General features: G+C 45.9%; 1 protein-coding gene across 2 annotated transcripts; it reads left to right on the top strand.

Annotated features, from left to right (window-relative positions):
* Positions 1–3,162: 3,162 nt before the first annotated feature.
* Tmem220 (transmembrane protein 220) lies at positions 3,163–13,718 on the top strand. Of its 2 annotated transcripts, XM_029484256.2 has the most exons (7): positions 3,163–3,269; positions 3,904–3,933; positions 4,118–4,189; positions 7,875–7,935; positions 8,934–9,057; positions 10,050–10,109; positions 12,037–13,718. In XM_029484256.2, exons 1-7 carry the CDS (start codon positions 3,177–3,179, stop codon positions 12,170–12,172), a joined length of 576 nt encoding a protein of 191 aa, XP_029340116.1. In that variant the 5' UTR covers positions 3,163–3,176; the 3' UTR covers positions 12,173–13,718. The 2 variants fall into 2 exon arrangements, with proteins under 2 accessions (XP_029340116.1, XP_021033021.1); XM_021177362.3 differs by lacking the exon at positions 4,118–4,189.

Below are 13,718 nucleotides of genomic sequence, written 5' to 3'. Positions count from 1 at the left end.
CGCATTTCCACAGAGGCCGTCTCCGGGCCGTCCCCCGCTCCGTCCCCGCTACCCTGCCCACTGAGATCACCCGCTTATTTCTCTAATTGTGTTTAGTTCTCAGACTACGACAATCAGCTCAGTGCCAGACGCGTTGGAAGTCCTGTATATTTAGTAAATGGATGAAGAAAATGGTCCAATGTGCTTCATACCCATAACCAGCGTAAGACGGATAGACATATGCTGTCTATCCAGGCACAAGGGAGGAGGGGCATTAAAATCTCTTCTCTTTCCAGTGACATGTGGGGACATCTGAGGAGCATTCTTTAGGTCAGATGCCTTTCATTGGCCATCAATTTTAATTTGCCTTCAAGTGTTCACAATGGGAGCTAAATTTTGCAAACACTCCAAATCAGAGTCCAGGCAGGCTTTGCAGGAGCACGCCAGGCTTGCTAGACTATCTTGCCCTTCACTGGTTTTAGATACTTCAGGAGAAGCCCGTGTGATTCAGTGTAGACTCCCCCAACCATCCTCTCTATATTCTGTTCTTCTGGCAATGGCAGTTTCTTCTGGTCCTCTCTCCTCTGCTTGTAGATGGAGCCTTCTCCTGTGGCCTCACAGAGAGAGTCCTTTCTCTCCATCTGTGTCCTGGGTACCTCTTCCCACAGGGACATCAGCCTATTGGAATAGAGTTCATCCTTGTGACCTCGTTTAAAAAAAAAATGTTCGTTTTAGCTGGAGAGACGGCTCAGAGGTTAAGAGCACTGACTGCTCTTCTAGAAGTCCTGAGTTCAAATCCCAGCAACCACCCGGTGGCTCACAACCAACTATAATGAGATCTGGCGCCCTCTTCTGGCATGCAGGCAGAATGCTGTCTACATAAATAAAAAAAATGTTCTTTCACTATTAATATTTTTAATTATTATTATCATCAGCGTGAATGAGTCAGTGTGTGTGTGTGCGTGCGTGCGCACGCGTGTGTATGTGTGTGTGTGCGTGCGTGCGCACGCGTGTGTGTGTGTGTGTGTGTGTGTGTGTGTGTGTGTGTGTGTGTTTGAGGGCACACCAAGGATGTGGTGGGGGGGAGTGGTCAGATTCCTCCTGTCTTTTCACACGGATCAAACTGAGGTAGGTAGCTTTGTGTTGCAATTGCTTTACATCTTACCAGCCCATGACCTCATTTTAACTTAACCACCTCTTTAAAGGCTCCAAAAAATGGGGCTACAGGGATGGGGGCAGGGAGTGGGTGGGGAGGTAATCCCGCCCACAGCACTCTCCACTTTAGCTTCATTCTTTCCATGCAGAGCCAAAGCACTGAAGGTGACCTTGGCTTATTCGCATTCGAGGTTGGTTAGTGGGGGAGACCTGAAGAGGAGCCTCACCCAATATTAGTAAAAGTGGTTGGTGCCGTCCTTGCACACCTCGGATAAGGGTTGTGCCTGCTTCTCCAAGGCCCCCAAGCTCCCTTCTCTCTCTCTCTTTCCTCTCTCTCTCTCTCTTTCCTCTCTCTCTCTCTCTCTCTCTCTCTCTCTCTCTCTTTCTCTGCCTTTCCCTGCCTCTACTACCCTCTTAACTCTCCTCCTTGCACCCTAAATAAACTATTCATACTATACCGTTGTGTGGCTGGTCCCTCAGAGGGAAGGGATACCTTGTCATGGACCCACCGAGACATCTCCTTCCCCACACCCTGCCAGAACATATTCTTATAGCTCTTTCTCTTTTTATGATCACAACAATGGTGGCCCTCAACCATAAAATTATTTTTGTTGCTATTCATAATTGTAATTTTGTTACTGCTATAAATCATAATGCAAATCTGCTTTCTGATGGTCTTAGTTAGGGGAACTCTATGAAAGGGTCCTTTGGGCCCCTCGAAGGGGTCGCGACCCACAAGTTGAGAAGTGCTGCTCTAAAGGCCGCCCTTGAATGGAAAACACTACTGAGAAGTTGATCTTTTTCTTTTTTTAGTTAAAAGGAAAGCAGAACAGTCAGGCACCCAAAATGCAGGATTTGAGGTGACAAAGACTATTTGGATTAACAATGATTCAGTCTATGCATGTGTAAATGAGCCCAAAGAAGCTACTCCGGAGCTTACACAACAGGAAACTGGCTGAAATAAGTGAGCAAAGAGCTGCCAATACTTCCAAGTCTTCCCTTTCTAAGAAATGCATAGCAAATGAGTGTTGGAAACGTTGGTTTTGCAGATGGGTTAGAAATATGCCGGGCGTGGTGGCGCACGCCTTTAGTCCCAGCACTCGGGAGGCAGAGGCAGGCGGATTTCTGAGTTCGAGGCCAGCCTGGTCTACAAAGTGAGTTCCAGGACAGCCAGGGCTACACAGAGAAACCCTGTCTCGAAAAACCAAAAAAAGAAATATAAATATGTATAATACATAAATAAATATCTTATATGATGAGAGCACGTGAAGGTAAAGGGAGCTGCCTCTGGAACTCACTTCAGAAATGTCGCAATGTTTTCCTCCCTCTGGAAGCACGGGAGCTTTAAAAAGAAGCACTTAAATACTAATTCCAGCACTATTTAGGACTATGAATGTGTAAATGAGACTAGGCTGTGAGTTTGAAGTTAGTGTGTTTTATATAGTGAGTTCCAGGACAGCCACTGGACCCTGTCACAGAAAACGGAAAAACAAAAACAAAACCTAACCAGAACACGCGTGCGAGCACGTCCTTTTTCTTTTCCTTTTTCTTCTTCATTTGTGTTTCTGGTTTGTTCTGTTTCTTTCATTTGCCTTTTTTTTTGGTTTTTTCGAAACAGGGTTTCTCTGTGTAGCCCTGGCTATCCTGGAACTCACTTTGTAGACCAGGCTGGCCTCGAACTCAGAAATGCGCCTGCCTCTACCTCCCGAGTGCTGGGATTAAAGGCGTGCGCCACCACGCCCGGCTTCATTTGCTTTTTTTAATGAGAGAAAGAATAAGGGAAAAGAAAGGCACAGCAATGCCAATGATATACTCTATCCACTAGAGGGCGCCGCAAGACCGTTCTAGACCTGAGGAGGGCGGGGAGGGAAGAAGGGCTCGCCTCGTCCTTGTATCCCCGCTCCCGCTGTCTGAGCCCTGCCCCTTGTCCCGCCCCCACCTACTACGCCCCGCCCCTCCTTCTGGGTACCGCCCCGCTAGCCCAGCCTCGCCCTCTGGCCACGCCCCTCTGGGGCCTGTCCTGCTCCTCCGGCTTCTAGGTCATGGCGCCAGCAGTGGCTACTTGGGCTCCCTTCTTGTGGCGGGCCTGCAACGCACTCATGGCAGCTTTCTTCGCCCTGGCCGCTGTGGTGCAGGTCAGGAGGGCTGAGGAGGGCTGGCAGAGGGACCGCGAAGCCTGGGCGACCGGTTCTCAGGGTGGAGCCGAATTGGGACCCGCAGAGTCCTTTCAAGCAGAAAGAACATGGATGAATATGTGTGGTTAGGCAACACGCTCAGAGCCTGATCTAGTGGCCCCGTGCAAGTTTGTGCAGCCGGTCACTTAGAAAGGGGCCCAGAACCGCAGCTCTGACACCTTTTCGAATCTTCAGCCTCTGTGAGATGGGTTTCAGCGCCTGGGAGGAAAGTGGAAACAGAATAGACAGCATCCTTACCCTTCCTAGACCTCTTCCTGATCATCCTCAGGGTGACTGCCCTCGTATCTTGGGACCTAGGATTTTAAAATACACCATAATAGTTCTTAGGAAATCCCAAGCAGTTATTTTCAAAAGATGCATGGCTGGGTGTTAGATCTACCTGTTGTGTTCAACCGAGAGGAGAATCCCTGCCGCCATCGGGATGTGCAGACTGCTAGACTAGCTCATGGTGTTCTGTACCCTGAGCCCATTGCAGCGCCTAGGTCTTCGCAATGAATAGTAAACACAAGGTCAGACCAGACAGAGGATACATGGGTGTAATGTGAGCTAACACCTTGACGTTTTGACATTCTAGGTGAACGATCCAGATGCAGAGCTGTGGGTGGTGAGTACGAGCTACTTGCAAAACGTTCCTCCATTTGACACGACTACACTCCGATCCTGGGACACTTGTCTAAAACCCAGAAATTAACACCTCTGTGAGCTCATGTCCCTAATTTTTCCCATCGGAGGGGGAAATCACTCTGATCATATAACTGATGGAGCTGCGAATTCTGAACTTTCTGTAGACACGAAAGTCTTTCTGCAGAGAGAGCTTATACCAGCGACTCCCATTTCCCATGACTACCCGGGACATGACAGTAGGAGTTCCTGTCATTTGCCAAGGACGTATAACATGCTGGTCACTTGACATACATTATGCTAACCTTTATGACAGCCGTTACAAGGATGTGTGTTGGTTATATCCCTCTGTGACTTTTGTTCTCAGGCGACAATAGACAGTCTTGGAGGCAGACTGCACAGTATCATTGAGAAACTCATCTTGGGTTTGGGGACAGTGCTCACTGTATAGAGAACAGCGAGTGAGAACACCAGGAATGCAGAGCTGAGTTCTAGCCTGGTTTGAATATTGGGGCAGTAGAACCATGGCCCGAAACTGCTTGTTATCCAGAGTCCCCTGTCCCCAGATTAAATGACCTCCTTGGCCTTTTGCTCCATAGCCTGAGTTCACAGTCATATCTCATATATCCCCTCAGGAAGCTCCATGTTGGTTCCCTGAAAGATGGCTCCAGATAGCCACCAGCACCACCGTGCTGCTCTGTGAAACCTGTCTGGGATCCCACAGAACACCTCTCCTCCCTAAGCTCCATCCACCGCCTGACCCAGCAATTTCTGTTCTCAGCAGAGCTACCTAGGCATCCTCACTCAATACCTGTTGCCTTTAACATCACTGCCTTGAGATGCTGTCAAAAGTAAAAAAAGAATTCAGCAGCATCCATTCTAGGCATAGGTACATGCACAGTGCCTGAGTACCCTACCTTTGCTCGTTCCCACTCAGCCCTCCCTTACTTCCCCTGAAGACAGCCTTATAACTCTTCTGTCTGCCTCCTGCCTCCTCTGCCTCTTGGCTACCGGTACATCACTGTCCGCTTTCAAACCCTTTGTTGTTTCCCAAGCTAAGTCGGAGCTCCTCCATTTGGTCTTTAGCCCCACCATAGCATGGCCCATCCCACATTTCCAGCATTGTCTTTGGAGTCTAGTCCAGAAATGATGGCTACCAGGCCTTGCCCCTAGCCTGTCTGCTGCTGTGTGCCCGGACTCCCAGGACTCTCACAGATGCCATCTCGGTCACTCTGCCTCTTTCCAAGAGGATCTGACCATCCTTCCTGATCTCTCGTCATAGCAACAACTCCTTTGGCTGATGCTCTGGGCATCCAGCTTCCAGAAGGACAGGGACATGTTCTCCATCTCCTTAGGAGCCTTGTATAAAGTTTCCTCGTAAAAATCCTCCCGAGGGAAGTGCAGAAGGAATGGATGCACAGATGAACAGTACTATGTTGCTTTCTGCACTTTGGAGACTAGGTCTTCACCCAGCTCCTTCCCACAGTCCCTGATGTACCTTGTTCATGGAGGCTACTTGCATCACAGAGGCAAATACTGGGATGTGGATTATAACAACAGGTTATAGAAATACAGAACATAGCACATAAGAAATTCTGGTGGTCGCTTGATGAACAAGAGAGACATGAAGGAATCGGGCTTTCTCTTCTCAGCCTTCCTCGTGTTTATTGACTAGCTTCTGCAGCTGCAGACCTCTCTAATCCCCAGAGGAGTATACCCAACGTGTGAGGAGTCAAAGCAGGAGCGAGATAGGCTTCCTCCTGGGCTTCCATCCCTCCAGTTACAGACAAAATGTTTCCCAAGAAGGCCCTTGGACAGGTGGCATTTGGTTTGCACAAATCAGCATGCTGTGTTGGTATTAGGGTCTCGGTGTGATTTATATGCAACCATACCTTGTTAAAATACCTTGTATGGCATTAACTTGGCCCTGGGAGACACCACCTTACCTATATTCCTGGACATGACCATTTTTGCAATGGATGAGAATTAGGGACGAGTCCAGGGTACTCGATGACTTTACAAATTAAATTCTGCTAAGTGGATACTATGATACCTTTAGTTTTTCCATTGGTTAAAAAAAAATTAATGAAGGACTGGCAAGTTGACTCAGTGGGTAAAGTTGCTTTCCCAGAAGCCTAAAGCCTGATTTTGGTCCTAGTGACCCATGAAGAGAACGGACTCCACAGAGGTGTCCTCTGACCACCACCACTTAGATCATACACACATGCATATACACAGATGCACATGCGTTCACTCATAAATTAAGAAGCTAATTGCATTTACTAAATCCCAAGTGTATCAGACGAGAACATTATAAGTGAATGATACCGGGTTCATATTTTTACTGAGCCTTGTTTTTTGTTTTGTTTCATTTTTGGTTTTCTAGACAGGGTTTCTCTGTGCAGCCCTGGCTGTCCTGGAACCCACTCTGTAGATTAGGCTGGTCTTAAACTCAGAGATTAGCCTGCCTCTGCCTCCCAAGTGCTGGGATTAAAGGTGTGGGCTACCATTGTTGTAACGTGTGTACTAGAAGCAGTTCTTTTCTATCTCTCCACCCCCAGCTTTTTTCATCTTCTCCGATTATCGACAGGGCAAAGCATTTTCATACGGATTATTACATCACAGTTGCCGTGAGAGACTCAGAGGCTCGATTTCTTCATCTATGTATAAAGCAGTAGAATAAGGCTGTGTAGTCTGTTGAGACAGACATGCAGACATTTGCGTGCACATTTTAAAAATCTATGCAGAACATTTCCCACAGAGCACAGTTGGGTGTGTGCTCATTAATGGTCTTCTGTCTCTGATTGCCTCTATCTGCCTCACTCCTGAGTAGCTGAATCATATAGTTATCCACGTGGAATGGGTCTGACCCCTGACCCCTGACCCAAGTGTGTCCTTGGAAAAGCAGCAGTGTTCCATCCAGGGACTTGTCAGAAAGACAGCATGCTGAGACCTACTACAGACCTACCCGCTCAGCACAAGACCCATGCTAAAGACCCTCAAGGAGCATGACTGCCCATCTGTCAGAGACAACCTGACTTGCAGGTATCAACTGGCTGACATTCCAGTCACCAGCTTGGATGGAGCAGGAAACACTAACACAGACTTTCAGATCCAAGGTGAAAACCAGCCACTTGAAACAACATTTCTTCTGGTCATTTCCAAAGAGACTGAAGGTTTCTGCTCTACACAAACTGATATGGTGAAGTAGCCCCCTATCTTGGAAAGTCTCCAAGTTTTATGAATCTATTCTCCCTTCTTGCCTTCGGCTACACACACACACACACACACACACCGCCAGAGTTTGTGTCTTACAATAAAGCTCAAGAATGGGACCTTTTCAGGGCCAGTCTTTCCAATTCCATTTCCTAAATGAACAACCTTGTCTCAGTACTGAGCATGTCAGACCCACACATCATTTGGATGCTTTCTGTGACCTCAGTTATACAACTGGAATACTGAGTCACATGGTCCATGGGGGAGCGGGGGGTGCGTCCAGCTTAGCAGGGCCATCTGGCCATTCATGAACTGTATTTTCAGAGGATGCTCTTTTATGTAAGCAGGGACGGTCACCCTGGGTATGGAAGTTGCTTGGGAGAAACTGGGAGGCCAGCATTGATGAAACACTGCTCAGAGTTACAGCTTGAGGGTCCGAAGCATCTCCTGGAAGAGCTGATGGAGGGAGGTGATGCGGTGATGAGGTCATACTAGCAGAATTACCACATCCTCCATGACTTACTGAAACAGGAAAATCCCTCAGCTTGGGGACCACAGACCACACTTTTATTTGCTAGATGGTCTGGAATGTATCACATGTTGAGTATACTCTTGTCTTCAGTCCTGGGGATGAGATGGTCGAGACTGGGCTAACGCCCCCACTTTTGAGCACCCTTCCTAACCCTCACACTTCCTTTTTGCTAACAGGTGGTGTACATGATCCCAGCAGTGCTTACCCTGCTTGTTGGGTTTAATCCTCTTATCACAGGTATGAATAGCAGATTCTACACGGAGGGTCAGCAAATCGGAGTTCTTAGAACGGTGGGAATCTACCTGACCAACCCCCAAGAGAAACAGGGTTCTAGGCATCTCACCTTGCTTCTGATAATGAGTCGCGCTCCTTTTCACTTCCAGTCTAGGTCCTAGACCATCCTAGGGAGACTTGCCCAGCTCTGGGCATACTAACCATTATCAACTATGATTCGAGACCTCTGGCACCCATTGCTGTTTATGAGATTGGGTTTGGGCTGGAGAGATGGCTCAGTGGTTAAGAGCACTGACTGTTCTTCCAAAGGTCCTGTGTTCAATTCCCAGCCACCACATGGTGACTCACACCCATCTGTAAAGAGATTGAGTTCATAAGGGAGAAGAGTTTGGTCACTGCCCTGGTTTCTTAAACCTCCAGCTAATGTTAGATCAGATGGGCAGCAGTCACCGTGGTAATCATGTCTTCTCGGACTCGGGGGCAATCATTGCCTGTTGCATAATTTTCTTCTTTCTAATCCAGATCAGCTCATTTATTTTTACATATTTTTAGAGAAACACCATTCTTGTTGCTAACTACTTTCTTCTTTGAAATGCAGTCACAATGTATGTATAGAAACTGTCAGTTGTGTATAGAAAGTGCCTAACATGTCTGCAATACACCTCTACATTTTTCATTAGTATATGTTGCTCCTTCCAATCTCCCTGTGCTTAGTTCTTGCAGCAACGTATGGTGTGCTTTTATGTGTTCCCCTATTTGGTGCAAGCTAATCTTACACGCAAGCACATGCTTCATGCCTCTTTGCATAAGCTCACACGTATTATTCCACCAAGCTAAGCAACAGAAAGTGGAGAGGCCAGGTGCCAGTGACAGGGGCAAGTGGCGTGGGAAGGGTGGCTCTCCAAAGAAAATGAAGTATTATAAAGCAAGTATGAGAGAAGAACGCCAGCGCCTCCTTCTGGATCCGACCTGACTAACAGCTGCAGGGCATCCGTTTGTAGGCAACTTCATCTGGAAGAGTGTGTCTGCGATACATATGCTGTTCTGTGCGCTGTGGGCTGGCGGCTTGGCGTACCGCTTCTTGCTTCACGCAAAGCAGAACCTCCTAAATGAGGAAGAAGGCAGGTGAGCAGGGGCGTTTGCCCTTTGGAGGGGTGGGGCAGACCTGAGTCATTTACAACAGCAGCTTCCCAGTGCACAGTGATGCTATAGCTCCCCCAACTGTGCTAGGAGGAGCAGGGACAGTAACAGCCATTATCAGGTGAAGAAAGTGTGGCTTCAAACCTGGCATTGTCTCCTGCATTCCATCACACCAGCTCTCATAGCCGTACCAATTCCACATTACTTTTGGGCAGGTGAACCTTGACCTCCCTGTAATTAGTAAGAACGTACATAGTACAGTAATGCTCCAGTCTGATAAGCTGGGGACAGCATCCTGAGTCACTCAGGGCAGTCTCTGCCAACCTTGCTTAATGTGTCACATGCCATCCCTCTCTTGATCAGAACCATTTAGTCCTAGTTTATTACCCTTCCTTTGTTTGGCTCCCAGCCTTACTAAGAGACCGTTTCTGTTTTTTTTCTACCGTTTCTGGTGTCTGCTGGCACAATGCTCCAGAGACTTGCATGTTAGGTGCCACTGACAGGGTGTGGTTTGTTCTGGACTCTAACCTACGTAATCTGGAGAGATGGCCAAGCTGGACCTGCAGATGGGGATGTACACTAGATGGGTTGAGTCACCTCCAGCTTTGAAGCCCAGGAATCAGGGTGGACTCGAAGTAGAGCCTCCAGTGACAGTGACAACAGGCCTGTTCTTCAGTTAATGCAAGAGGCACACATCCCTGACACACAACTCCACAAGCACATTTTCCTTAACATTATTAGTCTGATGAGCACCACAGCTACTCTCCCTGCCGTCTCCCTCGGCTCTCACGGCTCTCACAGTGTGTTTAGATTTCATATTTGTTTGAGTAGATGCAGAGCACTGATTCCCTTTAAAAACATGACACTAACCACGAATGAAGCCTCAGTCTGTTTGGGGGACTGCACCTCTGCGAGTGATGTGCAGTGGGGGGTGGAGGCAGGAGCCACTTCATGATGTGAAATGCGGTGTTTTCCAGGGAGCTGTCTGGCCTGGTGATTGTCACAGCATGGATGGCCCTGTGCCACAGCTCATCCAAGTAAGTTCACCATATCAGTAAAAACCAAGGGATCAGGAGATGGCTCAGAGGTTAAGAGCACTGGCTGCTTTTCCAGAGGACCTGAGTTCAGTTCCCAACATCCACAAAGTAGATTATAGACATCTGTTAGCTCCAGGCCCAGGGGATCTGAGGTCCTCTTCTGGCTTCCATAGGAGCCAGGCACACAAGTGGCACACAGACAAATATGTAGGCAAAACACTCACACACATAAATAAATTTTTTGACTCAACTGTATTTGAAATTTCCAAATGTACATCTTTGTTAATGGTCTCCACGTTGATCACACCATGTTCAAAGAACATACTTTGTAGGACATAAGTTCTTTGAAAAATATGTGGGGGTATTTTATGGCTGAAATGATAGAACACCAGGTACGCATGTGGTGCTCTTACATACATGTAAGCTAATACTCATACACGTAAAGTAAAAATAAATCTTAGAGCAACTGCAGACTGATAATACAGTGACCATGATTCAGTTCAGACATTGCTTTCAAGTACATTTGGGCTAAAAAAGAAAACACTACAGAGATCAGAACTGAATCATGGTAACACTAACATTTATGAAATGCAGCTTAAAAACCATGCTTAGACATAAATTCTGAGCTTTAGTATATATTTGATGTGAGGGGCGAGGAGGTTGGGACAAATGAGCTAGGCTTCAAGCTTAGGAGAACATCAAAAAAATGTGAAAACAGCCGGACAGTGGTGACGCACACCTTTAATCCCAGCACTTGGGAGGCAGAGGCAGGCGGATTTCTGAGTTCAAGGACAGCCTGGTCTACAGAGTGAGTTCCACGACAGCCAGGGCTATACAGAGAAACCCTGTCTCGAAAAACAATAACAACAACAACAACAAAAGAGGGAAGGAGAGAGAGAGAAAAGGAACATTAAAGCAAAAACCAATTAAATGAAAATTTGACTTGCAAAATAAGAGAACCAATAAGATCAAATACGGATTCTCTAAAATTATCATATTAATAAACCCTAGTAAGACCTAAAAGAAAAAAAAATACATGTCTAAGAACAAACTCCACAGAGGCACAAATAAAAGAAACCTTAGGGGTAAACAAGAACCCAGCCCAGCTAACGAATCAAGTCCTAAGATACAACTGTGTTCAATATACTTAAAATCCCCGATTAAACCAACAAGTTCATCGAAACATCCAATTGACTTGAAGAGTTTATCATCAATGCGTCGATGTAATAGGTCGTTTTCAGGAATTCCTATTTTGGACTTGTTGATTCTTAAAGTTTATGCATTGTTGTGATGCTGGAGACAGAATGTAGGCCTTGTACGTGGTAAGGCATTTGTTCAACCAGTGAGATACATCCCCAGATCTCTTGATATTTTATCTGAGACAAGGTCTCGGTTGTCCTGTCTAGCCTTGAATCCGTTCTCTACAAGGCAGGTCTTGTATTTTTAATCCCCCTGCCTCTAGAGAAAGCAGTTGTGTCTTCAAGACCCTGGGAAAGGTTGGGCATGGTGCTACATGTTCTTATCCCAGCACTCAGAGGGGTGAGGCAGGAGGATTGCTACAAGTTAAAGGCCAGCCTGAGCTACATAACAAACATGAGGCCAACAAGAACCACACAGCAAGACTCTGTCTCAGAGAGAAATGCTTCTTACAGAGTTCCCAAAGGAGGAGGTGGTACTGACTAGGGAAAGATCAATTTTAGCAGTCTAATTACTCAGTATTCCTCAAAACAGAGTGGGGAAAGGCATTTGCAACATATATCAAGTATATACATATATAAAAGTATATACAGAACTAATGCAATTCAATATTAATTTCAATAAAGAGAAACTATTAAGATGTAATGTTTTACCAATTCAAACTTTATGCATATTTCCAAAGCAATTTCTTTTCTTAGACTTCAATTTACAATACTTTTTATTTTTATAGGAATCCAGGTGGTGGAAGAATGCACTTGGCTATTGCCGTTGTAATCACCCTATTCCCACTCCTGTCGTGGGTCTACGTATACATGAACAAGGAGATGCGGTCCTCCTGGCCAACTCACTGCAAGACAGTCATTTAAATGAACCCAATAATGTTTACAACATGTTATACACATTGGGGTAATGGGACAATTTCCCAGAGATGATTTAAAGTCTTGGGAATGTAACAAGGCTACTCACAATGTGATGGAAGATTGACTAGGTCAGATAAGAACTGGGAGCTGAGACTCTAGAGGTCTCTTCTGTGACAGCACTGGACCAGGCAATGAGCAGAAACTTGAGTTTGAATCTAGCTTTAGCACTATGTGATGGGGCAAACCCCCAAATCTCCTGGTACATATTTCCTCACATATAAAGTAGGATGTCAGATCTCTTTAGTTACCACAACCAAACTATTGTGAAGGCACTCTGAGAAGATGAAGCTCACTTGAGTTCCAAAGGGAGTAGAGTGAGAGGGGGCTGAGGCTATACCCAGCCTCATGCTGACATGGAGGGAGGTTCAAAAAGACCACAATCCCAAACTAATCCCAATGTACTTAACTGGTTCAGCTGTACTGAACCCAGAAAAATTCCAGGGCAGGTGAGCCAAATGAAAGTAGAAATTAAAGAAAATATAGAAAAGATAAATTTGGAGTTAGCAAGAATGGGGAATATTAATCATAAGTTATTCTCCGTGAAAACTAAGATGGAAATCTATACATCTTTTAAATGAATGTTGAAGTGACCACAGAGGAGGAGAGCTCTGTAGGGTGACACAGTCCAACAGGGCATACACAGGTTGTTATTGAGCACTTGACTTGTGGGCAGGGTGACCAAAGAAGTCAATTTTTAACTTTTCTACTTTTAGAAGCAGGGAGTCAACTGCCAGGAAAAGTTAAGTGTGCATGGGATCGTGTGAGTGTGTGTGTGTGCGCGCGCGTGTGTGTGTGTATGGATCTTCTTCAACTGCAAATTTTGGTATGGACTGTTGGTGTTGTCTGGTGCTATGTATTCAAATGCTAAATACTGGCCCCTGAGATCTGATTGCCTCATTTCATGTACAGCAAATGATATTATATAAACTTTGCTTGCCAATCTTTTGTGACTGGTTAAATAAAAGTGGCTAACAGCCAATTACTGGGGAGAATTACTAGGTAGGCAGGGCTTGTCATAGGGCTGGGGGGGAGGGAAAGAGAGAGAGGAGGAGGAGGAAGAGGAGAGAGCAGTTCACTTTGATGGGATGGACCAGGAGCATAGGCCGTTGATTGGCAAGTAACCTGGGGAGCGCAGCTAGGAAATAGCCAGTCTAGCATTGAAAAAATAGTTTAGGGGTAATCGTCCAGTCATTGTGCTGGAAGCTGATTAAATAAATAGTTTGGACTCTGTCTCGATTATTAGGGGGCTGACAGGGTCACAGTAATTACTAGTTATTAAATACTAGTAGTCTAGTTATTAAATACCTTACAGCAACAATCAACAGGTGAAGTATTTGCAAGAGTTTAGCGTTCGGGTGGATGTGCTCCAGTGCAAAACACAGTAGACTTTAGAGACACAAACCCAGAACAATGTATTTTATACTAAGTGCATGCTGAAAAAATATTTTGAGATAAGTCGGGCTAAATAAAATATATTGAATTTATCTTTGAA

The sequence above is a fragment of the Mus caroli genome, unplaced genomic scaffold (genome assembly GCF_978045245.1).
Source record: "Mus caroli unplaced genomic scaffold, Mus_caroli_1 scaffold_13, whole genome shotgun sequence".
Taxonomy (NCBI): Eukaryota; Metazoa; Chordata; class Mammalia; order Rodentia; family Muridae; genus Mus; species Mus caroli.
The sequence above is the reverse complement of the archived record's forward strand: the minus strand, read 5'-3'. Positions and strand labels throughout refer to the sequence as shown.

Coding starts and splice junctions, on each gene's coding strand:
- Tmem220 (XM_029484256.2), top strand. CDS start 3,177: ATGGCGCCAGCAGTGGCTACTTGGGCTCCCTTCTTGTGGCGGGCCTGC. Junction 3,270..3,903: donor CCCTGGCCGCTGTGGTGCAG/GTCAGGAGGGCT, acceptor TTGACATTCTAG/GTGAACGATCCAGATGCAGA. Junction 9,058..10,049: donor CTAAATGAGGAAGAAGGCAG/GTGAGCAGGGGC, acceptor GGTGTTTTCCAG/GGAGCTGTCTGGCCTGGTGA.